Source organism: Bos indicus, chromosome 15 (genome assembly GCF_029378745.1).
Source record: "Bos indicus isolate NIAB-ARS_2022 breed Sahiwal x Tharparkar chromosome 15, NIAB-ARS_B.indTharparkar_mat_pri_1.0, whole genome shotgun sequence".
NCBI classification, from domain to species: Eukaryota; Metazoa; Chordata; class Mammalia; order Artiodactyla; family Bovidae; genus Bos; species Bos indicus.
In genome coordinates this window covers 44,010,818-44,033,293 of record NC_091774.1, presented here as the reverse complement: position 1 = coordinate 44,033,293, position 22,476 = coordinate 44,010,818, and the positions used below count along the sequence as shown (strand labels likewise).

Genomic DNA, 22,476 nt, shown 5'->3' with positions numbered 1-22,476 from the left:
CAAAATGCACAGAACTGAAATCACACATAACGTGTAAGCTCCATACCAACTTGGGGAGCAGAGCACGGTCCTCGGGGAGAACCTGGGGGCATCTCTCACTTGTAGCCACACTCTGAAGCAGCTCTTTTACACAAAAACAAACCAGCAAAATCAGCAATATTCTATCTTCCTTGTTTACATACAGACCATTGTTAGTCATCAGAAGCAAATACTGGAGGAAATCTGAGGCCCTGGCACTGTGACCACAGCAGACGTGTGGGACTTACTTTCTTCTCTGTTAAGAAAAGGGAAAAAGCCCATTTCTGTTGTGTCAGAGCAGCATCACCTGCAGTTGGTGGCAATGGGTCCAGGGCCCAAGACCCTGCCCAGGGCTGTGTTACTGAAGAATTTCTTACGTTTTAAGAAACATTCCAGTATTTTCCCTTCAACTTTACTATGTTCTGGCAAAGCTTACATTTCTAATATTTAGCATTAAAAAACCTGTGCCTGCAAGAAACAGTAAGTGAAAGTGTATCTCTCATACCAACCATGACCCCAAAACTCGCCCCACAGAAGCACCCCCAGAGTAGTGACATTTCTCTCCATGATTGGAATGAGGGGGGTCAACACCTGGAGTGAGATCCCAGTCTAGACAGAAAGCAGGCATTCAGGCCACAAGCTTGGAGAAATGTCATAGGAGGGAGAAAAAAATGAAAAAGTAAAAACAAAGCCCAAGTCCCTCACCACGCATTTTACCCAAACACAGGTACCAGGTGATGGGCCTCAGGAGGTGGCACTCAAGTGCACCAGAGCAAAGTCCTTCTGGGGAATGTCCTCGGTGTCCAAGCCTCCCTGCTGATGGGTTTGGCCACACGTCCACTGTTCAATAGCAAACACAGCACGGTGCCACGAGGGGATGGGGGCTCTAGAGGCCGCTCCCCAAGAGGCAGCTGGCCACCCTGGAGCCCCCCGTCTGCTGCTGAAACATGTCGATGGTGTCCTCGTTTTCCATCTCCAGCTGGGCTGGGGTGTCTGTTTCATTAATTGGTTGTCCATCAAACCTGAATCGAATCTGTCTCATTGACAAGCCCTGGCGCTCGCAGTAGGCCTTCATCAGCTTGCTGAGCGGTGTATGTCTCTTGATCTTGAACTGGACCACGGAGCCGTCCTGCCCGGCCACCTTCAGGTTGATGTGGTCATTCTCTGTCTTCACTCCCTCCTTGGGCTTCTCCTCGGACATGGCTGCACTCGGAGGGCAGCGGGACGGGTGAGCGACTCATGCTCTTGGCCCGCCGCTCTCCCCTATCTCATCGTTTTACTTTGCATTTCCCTGTGGACAGGCTAGGGGCAGGCTTCCCTGGTGGCTCAGACGGTAAAGCATCTGCCTGCAGTGTGGGAGACCTGGGTTTGATCCCTGGGTCGGGAAGATCCCCTGGAGAAGGAAATGGCAACCTACTCCAGTACTCTTGCCTGGAAAATTCCATGGATGGAGGAGCCTGGTAGGCTATAGTCCATGGGATTGCAAAAGTCGGACATGACTGAGCAACTTCACTGGTGGACATGTGTTATGGAGCATTTTTTTGACTACTTATCTGCCATCTGTATATCTTCTTTGATGAGGTGTCTGTTCAGGTCTTTGGCCCATTTTAAAATCGAATTTTTTGTCTTATTGTTGAGTTTTAAGAATTCTTTATATGCTTTGGAAGATAGTACTTTGTCAGGTATGTCTTTTACAAATATTTTCTCCCAGTTGGTGGCTTGTATTCTTTTTCTCGACAGAGTCTTTCACCAGAAGTTTTTCATTTTAATAAAGTCCAGCGTCTCGGTGATTTCTTTCTTAATTTGTGCTTTTGATATTGTATCTAGTAAGTCATTACCAACCAAAAGTAAACTAGATTTCCTCCTATGTTGTCTTCGAGTAGTGTAGGTTTTTGTTTTACATTTAGGTCTATGATCCATTTTTAATTAATTTTTTGAAGGTTGTAAGGCTTGTGTCTAGCTTAACTTTTTTTGCATGCGACTGTCCAGTTGCTCTAAAACCATTCTTTGAAAAGACTTGGCTTCACGGTGTTCCTATTGTTGCTTTGTCAAAGGTCAGTTAACTATATTTATTGAGTCTGTTTCTGGGCTCTCTATTCTGTTCTATTGATCTGTTTGTCTATTCTTTTGCCAATCCACACTGATACTGACTTTATTACTGTAGCTGTACAGTAAGTCTTGAAAATAGGTTGTGTCAGTCTTTCCACTTTGTTCTTCTTAATTAGCATTGTGCTTACTTTCTGGGACTTTTGCTTATAATTTGCTGGGACTTTGGGATTGTATTGAATCAAGTTGAAAAGACTGACATCTTGATAATATTGTCTTCTAATCCATGAACATGGAATATCTCTCCTATTTAGTTCTAGTTCTTTGATTTCTTTAATCAGTTTTGTAGTTGTCCTCATATACATTTTATCCGTATTTTGTTAAGATTTATACATATTTCATTTGGAGGGATACCAATGTAAATGGTAATTGTGCTTTTAATGTCATTTGTTCATTATTAGTAGAAGCAACATTTAGAACTGGACATGGAACAATAGACTGATTCCAAATCGGGAAAGGAGTACGTCAAGGCTGTATATTGTCACCCTGCTTATTTAACTTATATGCAGAGTACATTATGATAAATTCTGGACTGGATGAAGCACAAGCTGGAATCAAGATTGCCGGGAAAAATATCAATAACCTCAGATATGCAGATGACATCACCCTTATGGCAGAAAGCAATGAAGAACTAAAGAGCATCTTGATGAAAGCGAAAGAGGCGAGTGATAAAGTTGGCTTAAAACTCAACATTCAGAAAACTAAGATCATGGCATCTGATCCCATCACTTAATGGCAAATAGATGGGTAAACAGTGGAAACAGTGGCAGACTATACTTTTTGGTGCTCCAAAATCACTGCAGATGGTGACTGCAGCCATGAAATAAAAAGATGCTTACTCCTTGGAAGGAAAGTTATGACCAACCTAGACAGCTTATTAAAAAAAAGCAGAGACATTACTTTGCCAACAAAGCCAACAAAGGTCCACCTAGTCAAAGCTATGGTTTTTCCAGTAGTCATGTATGGATGTGAGAGTTGGACCATAAAGAAAGCTGAGTGCCGAAGAATTGATGCTTTTGAACTGTGGTGTTGAAGAAGACTCTTAAGAGTTCCTTGGACAGCAAGGAGATCTATCCAGTCCATCATAAAGGAAATCACTCCTGAATATTCATTGGAAGGACTGATGCTGAAGCTGAAATTCCAATACTTTGGCCACCTGATGTGAAGAACTGACACATTTGAAAAGACCCTGATACTAGGAAAGACTGAAGGTGGGAGGAGAAGGGGATGACAGAGGATGAGATGGTTGGATGGCATCACCAACTCAATGGACATGGGTCTGAGTAAACTCCGGGAGTTGATGATGGACAGGGAGACCTGGCGTGCTGCAGTCCACGGGGTCGCAAAGTCAGACACGACTGAGCAACTGAAGTGAACTGAACCGAAGGATAGCAATTGACTTTTGTAAATTAACCTTCTATCCCAAAACCTTGCTATAAATCAAATCAGTTATTAGTATCAGAAGTGTTTTTTTGCTTTTTAACAAATTCTTTTGGATCTCCTACATGTTTACAATCATGTCATCTCTAAACAATGGTAGTCCTTCATCTTCTTTCCCTATGTATCTTTTGTCTTACTGCATTAGCTAGGGTTTACAGTATGATGTTGAAAATGAGTAGTAAGAAAGAACATCCTTATCTTGTTCTCCTCTATTTCTAGTTTACTGAGAGTTTTTGTCATGAATGGGTGTTGGATTTTGTCAAATGCTATTTCTGAATCTATTGATAAGACATGTCATTTTTCTTCTTTAGTCTGTTGATGTGGTGGATTTCATTAATTTTCAAATGTTCAAAGTCTTGCAAAACTGGAATAAATTTCATTTGGTTGTAGTTAAACTTACATCTTTTAATATTAACAATAAAATCAATAATTTTAGGTTCAATTTTGGAGTTTAAAAAGTTTTTCACTAACCAAAAACCCCATATATAGCTCCTAAAATCTCACCCTTATGAAATTAATGTTCTAATAGTAAATACTAATCTTTGCCAAGAATTTCTTAAAACAAGCACTCCTTCATGCATCTTAAATCCCTCAATTTATCCAAATAATATGTGTACTTTCAGAGACCCATCTAAGTACCCATATGTTCTCTCTCTCCCCACAGACACACGCACATAGAGATAATTTAGTACCACTGTTTTATGATTAGACTGTATAAAACAAGTCTTTCAACAGGGTATAATTTGTCTTTATATCTTCAAGTTCATCATACAGCAAAAGAGGGAGGAGAGAAAAGTTGGGATAGATACACTGGTAGATGTTTCAAAAATTATTTTTATTGTTACATTTCAAAGAGGATATAGGAAGAAAAGAGCCAGTTATCCAATAACTGCTACACCTTTCAGAGGGAGGCAACCGGAACTCCAGTCCTAGTTCAAAGCCGCACACACCAGAGCCCAAACAGCTGCCTCTCAACCTGACTGGAGGTGCCGACAAATATGTGTATGTCATCAATCCAGGGAGGCTTGGGTTTAAAAGAAACTTTCTTCATCCAAGTGTCCAAGTCCTTAGGGTTTATCCTTAAAGATACTAGAAGATGAGAAAGATCACACGCCAAGACCATGTTTAGTCATTAGACTAGCGAGCAGCCAGTCTGTTCTAGGATGCATTGCATCAGACATCACAGTACATAAAGAAAATCTGTTTTTTGTGAAGGGCCACTGTGCATTTTCAGATCTAATTTACCATAAAGTGCAGCCACAGGCCAACCAGATGTCTAGATAATACAGTCAGTGCAAAAATTCAAATAGGTAAGTTAGCGCTTTGATGAGGCTCAGTTCAGTTCAGTCGCTCAGTCGTGTCCGACTCTTTGCGACCCCATGGACTGCAGCACGCCAGGCCTCCCTATCTATCACCAACTCCCGGATGAGGCTGGCATACTGCAAAATATAAATGAATCTTGAAAATAAAAAGCAAAGTCTATCTCCAAAAGTTTGTTTAGTAAGGTGACTTGAGAAAAGTTTTGTTAAGCACTTCCCACACATCCCTCCCCTCCTCTGCCAAAAACAAAAAATACCACACAAAAACCCTACCTGAAAATTATCTTGAAAACCAAGTCAAAAAATGTGTGGTAAAAAAAGAGAGTGCTTTTTCCAGGTAAAGGACTTCAAGATAATTTACAGGCAGACATATTTTTATTAGTAAAAGTCACAAATAGGAAAAGATTTATTGGCTGACACTGTCTGAGGTGTGTGCTTAAAAAAAAAATGCCTTGATTAATACATAAATGAGAAAAGAAAACAACAAGCGTGTTTTTGTTTCCAGTTTTGAATTTTCTAGCAAGAGTTGGCAAAATCAACAGGGTATTAAAACAAAACCCAGGAAAACTCAGTCAATCTTTTTCCCATTGTCTGCCTCATTTCTTTCTAGTCACCGTGAATTCAATTCCCAATTAGCTGAGGACAACATGACGGTCAAAGACGGATTTTCGCTGCTCTTGAACTTGAAGCTTCCAACGCTGCTGGGCATATTCGACCTTATTTAGTACGTTGGCTCGACTGCGGGAGCGGGCCAGCACATCATGGGCATTTGCAAAAGGCTGGTGATCCTGAAAGTGCAGGAATGGAGAACATCAGACGGCATGATCCATGTAAAACACACACGTACAATTGCAGTTATCAGCCACAGAGACTGGAGCAGCTGGACTGTTACACAGACCATCTAATTTAGCCAAGCCTTCTTAGGCACTCAATACCAGAAGCAAGATGAACTCAACTACAGAAATAGGTGATTCAAATAAAACAAGCAATGAGGAGGTATCTGTGCAATGTTCCCATGAGTCACCATTTCCAAAGACATTTCCCTTAAGAAAGAGGAACCAATATAAAGACAGTGGTCATTTATGTTAGAGAAGCCTTTCTTGATGAGCTATGGAAAGAAAATCTATTTGCATGTTAATATCCACAAGTTACAGATAGACAGAGTAGGGCTTTGCCTTGCTTTATTCAATACCATCCAGCTAATCTGTGACTGAGGAAAGACCTGTCTTTTTAATATCCTATCCTGACTCTCATATATATTAGAATTGTTACTTGCCAGCTTGGGACCACATTCATCCCGGGAGATGAGTTGACTGGATCCTATCTTGGTTGGTTTTTTTTTTTATATATATATTTACTTACTTTGTTTTATTATTTGTCTGTCCCAGGTCTTATTTGCAGCATGCAAGATCTTTAGTTGCAGCCTGTGGGATCTAATTCCTTGATCAGGGATTGAACTCAGATACCCTGCATTGGGAGTGCAGTCTTAGCCACTGGACCACCAGGAAGTCCCAACTGGGGTGGTTTTAATTTCTTCTTATGCTCTCAACACATACACTTAAAACTTTTTCATTCTCCCCATCCCCTTCCCCAATCTGTAATGGACAGAGAGATAGCTCAAGTCAAGTGCTACAATTACCCTCGATTGCTAAGGACAGTAAAGGATTATTACTTCAGCATTTCTGTTTGATAAAGTCTTGAATCTTTCATTGCTGAACACGTAGTAGCTTCCATGTTGGCTGCTGCCTGAGAAGAGAGACTACTGCAGGGTCACCCAGGTATCGGGTAGAAAACCAACCTATCCTGGTCAAAATGAGCCAATACCACTGATGTTTGTCGTCATTACACAGGAAACCACCATGCTAATCTATCTATGAATAAGATATAAACACAGCTGCCCAAATGACAAAAGGCATTCAGTACTAATTTATTGCTTTTGTTTGTCTTTTCCTTGATCTCTTTTTCCTGAACTTGAATAAGCAAAGCTTCTAAATGTTCCAACACAGGAGATAAGTCACAAGTCAGTGCTGTTAAACTTGGCCTCTCGAAAAGAATATTGTTTTGCTTGTGCATGTTTGCCAAAGCTCTATTATATACCCAGGGCAGGAGACAGCATGTCTATGGAAAGCTATAGATAACTGGATAACTATACATATATATAACACTATATATAAAACTATATATAGAACTACATATATAACTATATATAAACAGTGTTTTAACACTTGGTCTTCTTTCTATAGCAAGATATTTATATAATGTCAACATTTCAAAGACAGCAAAGAGCTTTCTATAAAGAATCTACCCCTGCCTTCTTTACCAAAATTGCTTCAACTTATCGCTTCATTTAAGTAATATCTTGTACAAACCCCATTCTTTTTTTTAACCTTACAAATGAAAATAACAAAAACAATTCCATAAAGTTCAACTGTTTCAAAGATGTAAGAAAAGAGGTTAGGAAAAAGGAAGACGGATTACTTTATTCTGTTGTTGGATTATTGTATTTCCCATGAAAAAGTAAACCAATCCAAGGTCATCTAATAAATAAGCACAAACACAAGTCTTAGCTCCCTTAACCTTGACCTGGTGTCATATCTTGTCAACATACAGAGTTTGTTCAGGGAGATTAAAATGGCACTATACTATATGAACACAGTGCTTTAATGAACTTGTATATAAAACATTATTACCGTTACTGTTGGTTTGTTTTGGCATAAACAGGACTGGGAAGAGGGATGTGCTTTACCAGCAGAGTACTTCTCAATTTCATAGTCTTTTTATCTACTCTTCAAGGTAAGGGGAGAAACATCTTCTTAAGAAACAAATTAAAGGACTAAACAAACCAGTTAATCCTTTTGGTCTATTCTCCATCAGAACAAGATTGAACTAGCTGCTCGTGCTCATGTATGCCGGGAGAACACACACAGAGGTTTACCCTTTATATATATTTGCTCTTTTTACACCGGATAAAATTACAATAAATTCAAAACATGTTTTAACGTAATGCTTTGATAACAGTAATGGTGTGTCATGGATATATGATACAGTAAATATTGTGACGACTTGCAGTGAACGTCTTAACTATTTGTGCTCTCTGATTCAAAGTGCTCTACACCCAACAAACATGGAAAAAAATAAAACAGAATTTAACTGAGGATTTAACAAAAGCATGTTTAAAGGCACAGCAAGAGTGAAGAACTCTCATCTTGGATTAGCAACAATTGTAGGAATTTAAATTCAACTTCTTATTGTACAGAGTTGTTATCATACATTCATTGCTCTGTTTAGAAAACCTCTCTCTATGCAGAATCAATTTAACAGATATCCAAAAGTCAGCCAGGCCTCTAAAGACAATGTTCTTATATGGTTGACATGTACGTAGGATCAATCCCCGGTGAACAAAATGGTTACTAAGCATAAGGCCCCATCAATCAAATGCCTTTCCTACATGTTTTCATCTACACATTTGTGTGTCCATTTATTTTATGTTCTGTGTATTAAATTAATATTGACAGTGACAGTGTTAGTCACTCAGTCATGTCCAGCTCTTTGCAACTCCATGAACTATATACCTTGCCAGACTCCTCTGTCCATGGAATTCTCCAGGCAAGAATACTGGAGTGGGTTGCCATTCCCTTCTCCAGGGGATCTTCCCGACCCAGGGATCAAACCTAGGTCTCCTGCATTGCAGACAGACTCTTTACCATCTAAGCCACCAAGGAAGCCCTAATATTGTCTATTCCTAAAATCAGGAACCTGATATTTAATGCTATAAGCAATGTATATAAGTCAGAGCTTTTATCTATGCACCTATAATGAAGTGGTTTGTGTGGTCTTGGACATAACATTTTTATATGTTAGTTCTCAACTGAGGGTGATTTTGACCCCCAGGAACATCTGGCACTGTCTGTGAACATTTTTGATTGTCAGGATTGGGATAAGGGGTGATACTTGTTTCTAGTGGGTAGAGGTCAGCGATGCCATTAGATATCATACAGTGAATACAACATTCATCTGACCCAAAATGTCAATGGGAAACATCATATGTGAATGAAAATTATATGAGAACAGTATTTGAGACTCTAATGCTTCCTGATACGGAAAAGTTACTCATTATGTATTGGCTGAATTAATAAAGGATGCAAGGGGGAAAAGAGGCAAACAGAGGTGTTTCTATGAAAGCTCTTCACAAAACAAAAATGAAATCTTGCTCAAATAAATTGAGTATTCATGATTGATATTCATGAAACAAGCAGGCTCTGTTTGTAGTTATAACTTGAGCCATTCAGTTGGGATCTCCTTTCTCATCTTTTACCAATGGGCCCACAAGCTGTTTCAGAGTAAAAGGACTTTTGACTGTGGTTGGCAAGGGTTCACTCTGGCTTTGGCTTTTGAAATTGATTCCTGAAACTCTACTAAATTTTATCCACTTTAAGAAACATAGTTTAATAAAGTAATCCAAAATACAACATAATTTTCTAAAAAATATTACATATATAAATATAATGATGGAATAGTGGAAAATTTGGAAACAAACCCAAATAATGATAAAGACATACTAAATAACAAATTATGGACTATGTCAATTTCTCAGTAGTTTTGAGTGATATAATATTAATTATATATACAAATCTGAATGTGCTTTAAAGATAGGAAGAGAATCAGGAGTGATGGTTTTATTTTTCTCTAGAGTTCAAGACCACAGATTATTTAAAGAACGAGTAAAATAGGAAATACAAAACATCAGCAAGTTATCAAGCTGCTCTTCATTAAGTAAAGAACATCATGGTTTTCATGCTTCCCTAAACTAAAGCTTCTTTGCCTTTCAAAATATTTGGTGATGTTGACAGGAAAGGTGGTAGTTTAGGTTGGAGCCTGGGGAGAAAACTATCTCAGATGCTTTCCTCAACATAAACAGGAAAAGGTGATGAAAACTGTGCCCCTGATACAGAAAACAAAGCCTTGTACAGTGCACTCACCAAGCATCATCTGTCCAAGCCACCATATTTACGGCTTTACAGAACAATTTCCTCGTAGAGACACATTCATATTAGACCCACCTTTGGTTTCTCTGGTTGAGGATGTGCTCCAGCACATGGACGTTTATACGGAACTACTCTTCACCTGCACTTTACATCAGGTGATGACAGAGCCTGGCATGAGACTTAACAGATGACAGAGACTTAACAGTGAGGGCACGCTAAGAACTTACCCCAACATCATCATCGCTCTGTATCAACTGTGAGTGTCCAAACAGGCGTCTCTTCAGTATGGGCTCAACCAGAGTAAGATATACCATGTACAGAAGTAGAAGGCCCAAAATGGAGAGATAAATTATAATGGTAACCTAAAGGAAATTCAAAATAAGTTGCATCTCTATTCAAGCCAAGAAATCAGAATTTTGTATAATACTACTAAAGCCATAGTCAAGACTGACCCATCTGTTAAGCACACAGGATTTCTATACAGACCAGATTCCAACATAAGAAACAAACTCAACTCTTCACCAAAGTATTCTTTATAGAAAAAGAGGGAAAAAGCATTTTTTTGTCTTTGAGGCCTCTCCATCTTCACCTACTACTAATCACTGCTACCACCGCCAGCAAAGCAGTTTTCCTTTTTCACCTGAATACAGTGTCCTAGATCCAACAGCACTGCAGTACAGACCATTGCATTAGGAACCCTAACAGAAAATGCAACTTGGATGAATTTCAACAGCATACCAGCATACTGTTTTAGATCAATTCAGACATACAAAAGTACATTTTAGGCACAAGATTTTCTTGCGATCTTAATTTGTGGGGTGTCAAGCAGCAGAGTGTGACACCTCCCACTAGAACGGCTACAGTTAAAGACAGACAATACCAAATGTTAGTGAGGATGTACAGAAACTGAACCCTCATACATCGCTGGTTAAGAATGTAAAATGGTACAGCTATTTTAGAATACAATCTGGCAGACTCTTAAAAAGTTAAATATAAACTTACCTCTTTTAGGAATCTACCTGAGGGAAAGGAAAACATATATCCAAAGCATATACACTGATATTCATAACAGCATTATTCCTAAGAATAAAAACCTGGAAATAATCTAAATGTCCATCAACTGATGAATGGAAAAAGAAAAAGAAAATGTGGTATATTCATGTAGCAGAATGCTATTCAGTAATAAGAAGTAATTAAGTACTGATACATGCTATAGCATGAATAAACCTCAAAAACATTATGCCGTGTGAAAGAAACCAGTCGTAGAAAAGCACACATTTTCTGATTCTATTTATATGAAATGTCCAGATCTAGACATACAAAGCAGAACAGTAATTATCCAGGGCTGAGGGTGGGCTTCTCTGGTGGCTCAGACGGTAAAGAATCAACCGGCAATGCAAGAGACCCAGGTTGAATCCTTAGGTCGGGAAGATCTCCTGGAGAAGGGAACCCGCTCCAGTATTCCTGCCTAGAGAATCACGTGGACTGAGGAGCCTGGCGGGCTACAGTCCACAGAGACGCAGAGTCAGACACAACTGAGGGACTAACACTTTCACTTCAATTTCAGGGCTGGAGGTAGGCATGGGATCAATGATAAATGGGCATCAGGGATCTTTTGGGGGTAATGGGAATGTTCTAAAACTGGATTTTAAAAAATGGATTTAAATTTCCTAAAATTTATAAAACTGTACACTTAATATGAGTGACATTTGAGGATGCAAATTATACATTAAAATTTTGTTAAAAAATAAAAAAGTTTATGATGATTTCTCTACAGGGAGGCATCCTGCTGGAGTAGAAGCTGGATGGTCTACTGGCACCATATGGCATGGTCAACCACAACAGGAATTCTGTAACTGGCACAGCTGGCCACTCCAGACTCCCCTGAAGCCTTTTTTGTGGAACAGAAATGGGGACCCCATATTAAAACTGGGGAAAAGAACTACTAGCTACCATAATAGAGTAATTGAACTCATTAGAGGTCCAAATTGAGGTAAAAGTGATCTACATTCCATTTCCTATAAAAGACAGAGAAAGAAAATCTTAAAATCCAGCCATGATGTTTCTAGGATAGTGTAGTCATTAAAATATGTAACTTTTTCTAAGAGTTGAGAGGGCAGGAAGAAGGTCTAATTATGCTGCTTTCTCACTAATCTTTGGCATTCGTGGACCAAGGAGAAGCTGGAATGTCTTTTTGGGAAATGCTAATTACACACAGGGCTTCTTTGTGCCATTTCACATTATCACAACCATCTAAGGTGTCTTAATTAATCTACAAAGCATCTCAATGAGACAGGTAGAGAGTAGGCTTATTACTCCTTTCAAAGTGGGGGCTGGGGATAAGGAAGAAGTAGGTAAGAGGGTATTGGAGAAGAGGATGGAAGAGCAATAGTTTAGATAACTAAATAGAATTCCAATGTCCAGCATTTTCTTTCCTGTTTAGATACCATCAAAAACTGTTTCAGAAGCAGAAAAGATGGATTTTTTTCTTTTCTTACCTTGATCGTAACAGAACTTCTTTCTTCATATTTGCATTCACAGCGTAGACAGTATGCTTCTACGTCAGGACCCCGCACAGGCATGGGATCCACAACATGAAGGCAATCACTGAAAAAAAAGAAAGATAAAATACGGTCTAAATCTAACTGGATTTTCTACTCACACTGATCAAAACTTTCCTGAAATCCAGGATAATCACTGAGCTTACCCAATGAAATAAATAAGGAACACATAATCGGTAAGGGAAGTGAAATAATTTCCTCTCAATATTAGCAATTTGGTAAGATCTAACAGTCCAAGATGGAGAAGGAAATGGCAATCCACTCTAGTATTCTTGCCTGGAGAATCCCATGGACAGAGAAGCCCGGCAGGCTCTGGTCTATGGGGTCACAAAGAGTCAGACATGACTGAGCACACAACAGTCGAATAAACCGTTCGGTTCAGTTGCTCAGTCGTGTCTGACTCTTTGTGACCCCATGGACTGCAGCACTGCAGGCCTCCCTGTCCATCACCAATTCCTGGAGCTTACTCAAACTCATGTCCATTGAGTCGGTGGTGCCATCCAACCATCTCATCCTCTGTCATCCCCTTCTCCTCCCACCTTCAATCTTTCCCAGCATCAGGGTCTTTTCCAATGAGTCAGTTCTTCACAACAGGTGACCAAAGTATTAAGAGTTTCAGCTTCAACATCAGTCCTTCCAATGAATATTCAGGACTGATTTCCTTTAGGATGAACTGGTTGGATCTCCTTACAGTCCAAGGGACTCTCAAGAGTCTTCTCCAACACCACAGTTCAAAAGCATCAATCCTTTGGTGCTCAGCTTTATGGTCCAACTCTCACGTCCATACTGACTACTGAAAAACCAAAGCTTTGACTAGATGGATCTTTGTTGGCAAAGTAACGTCTCTGTTTTTTACTATGCTTTTTAGATTGGTCATAGCTTTTCTTCCAAGGAGCAAGCATCTTTTAATTTCATGGCTGCAGTCACCATCTGTAGTGATTTTGGAGCCCCCCCAAAACAAAGTCTGTCACTGTTTCCATTGTCTCCCCATTTATTTGCCATGAAGTGATGGTACCAGATGCCTTGAATTTAAGTTTTCTGAATGTGAGTTTTAAGCCAACTATTTCACTCTCCTCTTTCACTTTCATCAAGAGGCTCTTTAGCAAAGCAGAGAGGCTCTTCTTTGCTTTCTGCCATAAGGGTGGTGTCATCTGCATATCTGAGGTTATTGATATTTCTCCTGGCAATCTTGATTCCGGCTTGTGCTTCATCCAGCCCGCCATTTTGCACGATGTACTCTGCACAGAAGTTAAATAAGCAGGGTGACAATATACAGCCTTGACGTACTCCTTTACCAATTTGGAACTGTTGTTCCATGTCCAGTTCTAACTGTTGCTTCCTGATCTGCACACATATTTCTCAGGAGGCAGGTCAGGTCTTCTGGTATTCCCATCTCTTGAAGAATTTTTCCACAGTTTGTTGTGATCACACAGTCAGAGGCTTTGACATAGTCAATAAAGCAGAAGTAGATGTTTTTCTGGAACTCTCTTGCTTTTTCAATGATCCAACCATGCTATGCTATGCTAAGTCACTTCAGTTGTGTCTGATTCTGTGCGACCCCATAGACAGCAGCCCACCAGGCTCCCCTGTCCCTGGGATTCTCCAGGCAAGAACACTGGAGTGGGTTGCCATTTCCTTCTCCAATGCATGAAAGTGAAAAGTGAAAGTGAAGTCGCTCAGTCGTGTCTGACGCTCAGCAACCCCAAGGACTGCAGCCTACCAGGCTCCTCCGTCCATGGGATTTTCCAGGCAAGAGTACTGGAGTTGCGTGCCATCAACCATAAAGACACATATGTAGCAGCTATTTTTCAAAAGTGCTATTCACAGTTAAAAAAATGCACTTAAAAATCCCAAATGGGACTGAAAGCTACTTAGCAGATAAAGTCATATTTAGACTTGTTCATTTAGCAAGTAAAACTGCTAAACTGATTTAAGGTGATCTGGAGCATTATTCAAACACGATTACCTCTTTTACGAATTAACTAACATTATTTGAACTGCCACATATGGTATATGAATGGCTAATCACACCTAACAGATGGTAAATTATGAAACTCTGAAAACTGAACACTAGAGTAAGAAACAATTACTTTTCTTAAGGAGTCTATTTAAAAAGCATGAAGAAGTAGGTTTAGGACAACAAAAATATTTAAAAATGAAAACATTACCTGGCAACAGTACATAAATAATCATAAAAGGCTGAGTGTTTTTGTTGTTGGATGTTGTTTATCTTCTCCCCATTTGCCTTTATGGCTTATGAAAAAGCAATTCTACTCAGAAAATCTTATTTTCTAGAAGTCTGTCAATTCTAGGAAATAATTAAATTCTTACTCTTCACAGCTATTAAGAGCCCACTACTCTGATCCCCTTCAGCAAAGGTAGGCAAAGCTCTCCCGTCCTCCTGCCGGCCCCTCTCGTCATCTGTCCCTTAGGCAATTTTGGCTGCCTTAAGAACCACTACAGCATCCTGTCTCATTCAGGCTTCCTGTCTGTCTCACTCTACCCACCTTCTTGGCAGCACCCAATGCTCCAGGCTGATTCTTTCCTTTTGCCCTATCAGAACATACTTTTTTGTGTTCTGTTCCCTGTGAACTGTGGTAGAAGAAAGAAAACTCAAAACGGCATAACTGATAAAAGTTCCGTCAGTTTTCCTTAACAGGTAATTTAATTTTAACAAAGGTAGTAATGAAAAAGTAAGTCTCAACTGGCAGAATTTCAAACAAGAGTAAGGTCCCAAACTTATACCATACAGGTGTGTCGTATCTGTTCCAAACGTACTGAAGACCAGAAATGCATCCAGCTGGATGCAGGCATAAAACAGACAGAGGAAGCTAAATCCCACTGCAGGGGTATCTAGCTCAGAACCACGGAGGGCACGTAGCCCAGAACTCTCAGAGGGCTCACCTGCATGAGGTCAGACTACATGAACAGCTAAAAGGACTGGAATAAAAGGCTCCTGCCTCCTAGGACAGCTATATTTCTGTCTTGCTTTAAATGATTTAAGGTGACCTGGACTATTATTCAGGCTTCCCTGGTGGCTCAGATGGTAAAGCATCTGTCTGCAATGCAGGACACCTGGGTTCGATCCCTGGGTTGGGAAGATCCCCTGGAGAAGGAAATGGCAGCCCACTCCAGTATTCTTGCATACGAGATTAATTCTTTTATGAATTAACCAACAATAATAAACTGCCACAGTGTGGTATATGAATAGCTAATTACACCTAACAGTTCCCCCCACCTCACCCCACCCATATTTCTTTGAACCTCAGGAAAATGAGATTTATCTCCTATTTAGTTTCCTAGATCAGCTTCAGAAGCCTTAGTCACAATACTTAAGAATTACTTGGGAATCTAAGTATTGAGTATTTCTTTGGAAGTACAAATACAGTTAATAACAAAGAGATTCTGAGTGCTGTGGAGGATGGGAAAGGAAACAGGAAGTTTGGTTCTGTCTAGCCAGTCATTGTAAACACAGAACCCAAATACATAACTCTTATTACTCTTAACTACAGCCACTTTAGGAACTAGGCAACACCTCCCCCTAGTGCCAAAAGGAGGACATTATCAGCTTCGAATCACACCCCAACATAAACCAGGGATCTCAAACTTTTCTTAAGCTAGACAGTGTAGGTCAGTGATGGAGAAGGCAATGTCAACCCACTCCAGTACTCTTGCCTGGAAAATCCCATGGGTGGGGGAGGCTGGTAGGCTGCAGTCCATGGGGTCGCTAACAGTCGGACACGACTGATCAACTTCACTTTCATGCATTGGAGAAGGAAATGGCAACCCACTCCAGTGTTCTTGCCTGGAGAATCCCAGGGATGGCGGAGCCTGGTGGGCTGCCGTCTATAGGGTCGCACAAAGTCAGACACGACTGAAGCGACTTAGCAGCAGCAGCAGCATAGGTCAATGAAAAATTAAAGCTGACAACTGGACAAAATGGAGGCCAGGAGGTAAATATATATAGGTATATTTACCAGGAAGTAAATACATTACATTTACCAGGAGGGAAATACTGGTATTTCCTGGTGGCTCAGTGGTAAACCTAACTGCTTGCAATGCAGGAGACCTGGGTTCGATCCCTGGGTTGGGAAGATACCCTGAAGAAGGGAATGGCAAGGCACTCCAGTATTCTTGCCTGGAGAATTCCATGGACAGAGGAGCCTGGCAGGCTACAGTCCATGGGGTCACAAAGAGTCAGGCATGACTGAGCTATTAACACTTTCACCTATATATATATATGTGTGTGTGTGTGTGTGTGTATATATATATATAGTGTCAGATAAGATGCCCATATATATATATATATATACATACACATATATATACACACACATACACATACATACACACACATACATACATATAAAGTCACATAAAATACTGGAAGCCTCGGAAGACTATAACATCTTGATTAATCATAACTTGTGTACCCTTCTAAAGCCAGTTAAAAACTTTCAGTGACATCTGTGAACCCAATCAGAGTAAAAGGCTAAGCTGCAGACAGGAAACAAGAGTGAGAAGGAAGAAAAATTCCAAAGCAAGCCTTGTTTTTAGCTGTTTATTTTCAAAGCTCCCTATTTTCACCAGTGAAGTGAAGTCGCTCAGTCATGTCCGACTCTTTGAGACCCCATGGACTGCAGCCTACCAGGCTCCTCCCTCCATGGGATTCTCCAGGCAAGAGTATTGGAGTGGGTTGCCATTTCCTTCCCCAGGGGATCTTCCTGATCCAGGGATCGAACCCGGGTCTCCTGCATTCCAGGCAGACACTTTAACCTCTGAGCCACCAGGGAACTGGTTTTCACCAGTAACCAGGGATAAATGACATGTGAGAGTGAGTGAGTGAAGTCACTCAGTCGTGTCCAACTCTTTGCGACCCCATGGACTGTAGCCCACTAGGCTTCTCCATCCATGGAATTTTCTAGGCAAGAGTACTGGAGTGGGTTGCCATTTCCTTCTCCAGGGGAATCTTCCCGACCCGGGGATCGAACCCGGTTCTCCCGCATCGCAGGCAGACGCTTTACTCTCTGTAAACCTGGAGTAACAAAAAGTCCGTGAAAAGATTAGAGCTAAACACTTGAACAGTGAGTTCATTTGCCGCTCAAGTAACAAGTGTCATACTCTATTACTGATAACAGAGTAAACTGATTGTAAGTGCTCAATACATTTGGGAAATTTACAGGAATAACTTATGTGAGTTTTCTTTTCATATAAAATAACTTGCGGATATAAAACTTAAAAGAACAGCCATCATCACTTTGTAATACAAGACAGTTTAAAGTGGAACACAGAAGTTCTCAAGAACACACTTACCAAATGTCAGATTAAACTTAAATGGGAACTTACGGACTGAATTTCATGGGAAAAATAGACAACGGTATCAAAAAAGCTAAACATGTTCAAAGTCTGCATTTTCTTATTCAAAGTCAGCTTGGAATATTGTAACCGAATGAATTTAATTCTGCTTTCAAACTTTTTGGTCTATTTCACTGTGAAATCAGGTACATGTTACCAGTATTGTAACATCTGGAGCTATTTTTCTTCTATGCCTATCCTGGCAGTCTTCCATTGCAAACCATAAAATGTCCCAGTCCAGGGTAAGGAGCCCACCTATCCTTAAATGATTGCTTCCCAATCATTTTACAGCACGTGTAGAAAAAGCTATCATTTGTAAGGTTCACTGGGATAAACAGAGAAGACTGCTGGTGACAAACCAGTCAGGATCCCAGTCCTTGCCAGATTATATACCAAGGGTTGAAGGGATCAATGACTTGGCATGTCTATAACCTATTGGCCCACCAATTGGTAAACTCTGGTATCTATGGCTCATTCCCACTCCTTCCTGAGCCTTCTGACACTTTTAAACATAGTCTCCTATATCTGACAATATAGCATCAAAACCTACAAGTTATAAAAACTTATATTATATTATATTATATCTTGTATATATCTGTATTATAACCCAGATAAATGAGGCTTGCTTACATTCAACTGAGAAGCAAGAAGGGCCTAAATTTAAGGGCACACAGAAGAAGGATAGCTATGGGGAGTTCAGGTGCCACAAACTCAGCCCCACCCAATGTAAAACCCTCCCTGCCTGGGGCTTTTGGCTACATTCGTTTAGACTTACTTGATACACTCAGGGTCTTACTCTCATTTTTTCAAATGGAAATGGAATTCAACACTTTTGCTTAAAAATAAATACTTAAAAAGAAAACAATACATTGGATGAATATCCAGTGCTAACAGTGACAACCAAAGAAAGAAATGCAACAGGTAATTCAGTAACACAGAATACTTACCAGTCTTTTTGGGATATATTCTTATTATAAATATGCCCAGAATTATCTTTATAGGGAGGACAGATACATTTACATCGGACATCCTCAGAATTCTGTAACAAAATAGAAACTTAGTATAGCTTGTTGACAGTTTATCATCAATATTTTTAGAAACTGCAACTTACACATTTTGTTAAGCATCCCCTGTCAAGTATTCTAAAACTATTCATTTAAATTTTTCAATAACTTTAAGAGATACAAATTTTTTAAAAACCATTGGCAATGCTCATGAATAATTATATAATACATAAAATTATTTTGAAATAATACCTAGTATCTGTGGTTTAATCACATTTTTCAGTCACGTGACAAAATTGTGCTAACATTATCATCATCTATCTGCCAGTAGGAAGACACAGTAGATGGACAGCTGTGCCTGCAAATAAGAATGTTGATTACCGAAGAATTAGGAAATATCAAACTAAAAATTGCAGAACAAGTCACAATTCTACCCATCATCCTTCCACCCTTTGGTATAAAGGCACTGATATGCATAAAGTGAGTTGGGCCAGACTTCTAAAGAAGGGATGAAGTTTTAGAGGCACTCAGCTACAACAAAAAAGGAAGTACATAAAGGAAGTAGCTTGAATGTAGCTGAGACCAGTTTGGTATACTCTTCCCAGGAAACTTTGCTTCTAATCCCTGGGAGACAGAGGACAACTACTGAAAAAGCAAGTTTGAAGAAGTGAAGAAGAGGTGACTACATTTATGAATAGAAGGAGTAGGAGATGCTTTCTCAGCAAAGGGGAACTAATCTCAGAAGGAAGGCAGTGGCTCATTAGTCTCCAGAGGCCCCAGCCCAGAACTCCTATATATAGTGGTATGTCTGGCAGAGTTGTTAAGTCATTTACTCATTCAGCAGCTACTTAGCATTTGTCCTATGCCAGAACTTGAGCGAAATGAGGTGGATTCAGGTAAGTCTAAGACATGGTTCCTGCCCACAATTAGGACACACCCAAGTAAAGAAGACTGACAAATACATGGTTACAGTAATATACCACTTAAAGCGATGACTGCAGATATGCAGAAGGTGCCATCAGTGTTTTGAAAATCAGGAGACTTGATGCTGTCCCTTTTTCTGAAGGGAACTGGGGAAGATTTCAAAAAGAAACCTTGACATAAAGAACAAGAATCTGCTATAATAACCTATAATGAAAACGAACCTGAGTTATTTTCTGTACACTTGAAACTAACACAGCATTATAAATATTTCAATAAAAAAACAGAATCCCTGACCAAACCTCCCCATCTGTATGCCTGTCACTCATCTTTCCTAGCCCCTGTATTTAAAGGTATTATAGAGTAAAGCTCCAATTTAAAAAATGCAAATATCATTCTCTTTTCCCATCATATTAATGTGAATGCCTTCTGTTTCCTCCAGTAATGAGCCATCTCATCAAGGAGGAAGCACAGGGCAGGTCTGGAGGGTATGGGCATGAAGGGGACTAGAGAGCAGCATGAGGGTAAAGTAAGAGATAGATGGGTTCCAGGTTGGAAATTTACTATTAGTCACCTCCTCAGATGGTGACTGCAGCCATGAAACTAAAAGACACTTGCTCCTTGGAAGAAAAGCTATGACAAACCTAAATAGCGTATTAAAAAGCAGAGACATAACTTTGCCAACAAAGGTCTGTCTAGTCAAGGCTATGGTTTTTCCAGTAGTCATGTATGGATGTGAGAGTTGGACCATAGAGAAGGCTGAATGCTGAAGAATTGATGCTTCTGAACTGTGGTGTTGGAGAAGACTCTTGAGAGTCCTTTGGACTGTAAGGAGATCAAACTAGTTAATCCTAAAGGAAATAAATCCTGAATATTCATTGGAAAGACTGATGCTGAAGCTGAAGCTCTAATACTTTGGCCACCTGATGCAAAGAACTGACTCATTAGAAAAGACCCTGATGCTGGGAAAGATTGAAGGCAGGAAATGAAGGGGAGGACAGAGGATGAGATGGTTGGATGGCATCAATGGATAAGAGTTTGAGTAAGCTCCGGGAGATGGTGAAGGACAAGGAAGCCTGGTGTGCTGTAGTCCATGAGGTGGCAGAGTCAGACATGACTGAGCGACTCAACAACAACCGTCCTCTTTGCATTTTTTGAGATAAGATACAGGTGGGCTCCAGTTGAGGAATTTACAGCCAACAAAAACAGGGTAAATAGCCAGTCTTTGTCTCTTACCTGAAGGGACTAATCATGGCAAGGACAAAGTAAGGAAAAAATCCTGTCTGATAAGGGAGATAATACACATGCACAAAAAGGCTCCTTGGAATCAAAAGTCAGAGGATAATTTCAGGCCATAATCAGTCTTGCTCCTCCCAGAAGCCGTCACTTTCAGATCCATCTTGGCTATGGTATGCGTGCACACCCCCAGGGAGGGTCCTGAGACAAATTAACCGGGGGTGGGGGTGGGCCAACAAAGCAAGGTGGCTGGCCGAGGGAAGAAGACCCGGAAAACTGCCCCTTTACAAAGGATTTAAATTTCCCAAAAGCTCGACTCTCTGAGCTTGCCACTGAGCCTTTCCGCATGTACTTTTCTTTTCAATAAACTTTTTACTTTACTCTTTACCTTCTGCCTCCTTGCCTGCTTTCGTTCTTGACTAGACAGGTATGACTAGGGACCCTAGCCCTAACTGTTGGCTCCTGTGGTCCAGTGGTTAGGACTCCCCATCTGTGAAACTAAGATCTGGCTTCCAGCCACTGCTGCTGCCGCTTACTGCTATGAGCGTCAGAAACCAAGGGGATGAGAAGGGCCAAGAAATGGAGCAGAGAAGAAGGCCACAACTTCACCTCTCCTATAGTTTGGATCCTCCCTTACCCACTAAATTATCAAGAAAAGAGAAGGCAAAAAAGGGGCTAGGAGATCCTGGAGGGAGTGAGGTGAGGATATGAGGCCGGTGAGAGACTCTGTAGGTCCTTCCTTTTGAGAAAGAAGGCTGCCAGGAGAGGCAAGTTCCTACAGTGGGAAGGGAATCTGTTCAGGGATGAGTTGAGAGGAGTTAGTTCCTAAGAGGTAAGACACCTGTGAGCTGGGGGCTTCCTATACGGGCTTGGGGAATTTCGGAGGGTGGTCCGTGAGGCTGGTGAAGGGGGACAGTAGACTGTCAGAGCTTAAGTGTAAAGCTCAAGTTAAAAGCTCTCAGAGTTGGAAAGGCTGTAAAGTTGGAGGTGGGTCCTGTCGGGGCTGGGAAGGGAAATTTAAGGAGCCGGACATGCTGTCCGGGCCCCGTCTGGACCAATGGGGCGGGGTCGGGTGTCAGCGCCGGAGGTGGGAGGGGGTGGGGGCGGGGGCTGTCCGGCTGTCAGGGCTGGAGGGCGGGAATGCCATCCGGCTGTCCGGAGTGTTTCGGGCGGGGGTCTGCCAGGGCTGTGACGCCAGGGATCGGGCTGGCAGGGCTGGCGGAGGACTGGGGTGGGGCTCAGGTGGACAAGGCCGGAGGCAGCGGAGGAGCGCCAGTCTGAAGCAAAGGCTGGGAGGGACTCACCTTGGCGGCGTCTGACAACTGCACCAGCAGCAGCACCGAGAGCGCCAGGCAGGACAAGCTGAGCATGGAGGCGAGACGAAGGAGGCCGGCCCACAGAGTCGCCATCGCGGCCAGGCCCAGCAGTCGCCACAGCCGGAGCCCCCGAGACCAGCTCCCGGCCGGGCTCCGGCTCGGGCTCCTCCGCCCGCACTTCCGTCTAGGCCCTCGCGTCACGGGCCGCGCCGGGT

At 41.2% G+C, this 22,476-nt stretch overlaps 1 protein-coding gene and 1 pseudogene across 2 annotated transcripts; both read right to left on the bottom strand.

The window, feature by feature from the left end:
• Positions 1 to 750: 750 nt before the first annotated feature.
• LOC109569669 (small ubiquitin-related modifier 3 pseudogene) lies at positions 751 to 1,260 on the bottom strand (annotated as a pseudogene).
• Positions 1,261 to 4,380: 3,120 nt separating this feature from the next.
• TMEM9B (TMEM9 domain family member B) lies at positions 4,381 to 22,463 on the bottom strand. Of its 2 annotated transcripts, XM_070803700.1 has the most exons (6): positions 22,250 to 22,388; positions 19,041 to 19,146; positions 18,732 to 18,823; positions 12,367 to 12,475; positions 10,096 to 10,230; positions 4,381 to 5,671 (listed from the first exon to the last, which is right to left on the bottom strand). In XM_070803700.1, exons 4-6 carry the CDS (start codon positions 12,448 to 12,450, stop codon positions 5,516 to 5,518), a joined length of 375 nt encoding a protein of 124 aa, XP_070659801.1. In that variant the 5' UTR covers positions 12,451 to 12,475; positions 18,732 to 18,823; positions 19,041 to 19,146; positions 22,250 to 22,388; the 3' UTR covers positions 4,381 to 5,515. The 2 variants fall into 2 exon arrangements, with proteins under 2 accessions (XP_070659801.1, XP_019830838.2); XM_019975279.2 differs by lacking the exon at positions 19,041 to 19,146 and having other exon boundaries at positions 22,250 to 22,463.
• Between the last annotated feature and the right edge of the window lie 13 nt (positions 22,464 to 22,476).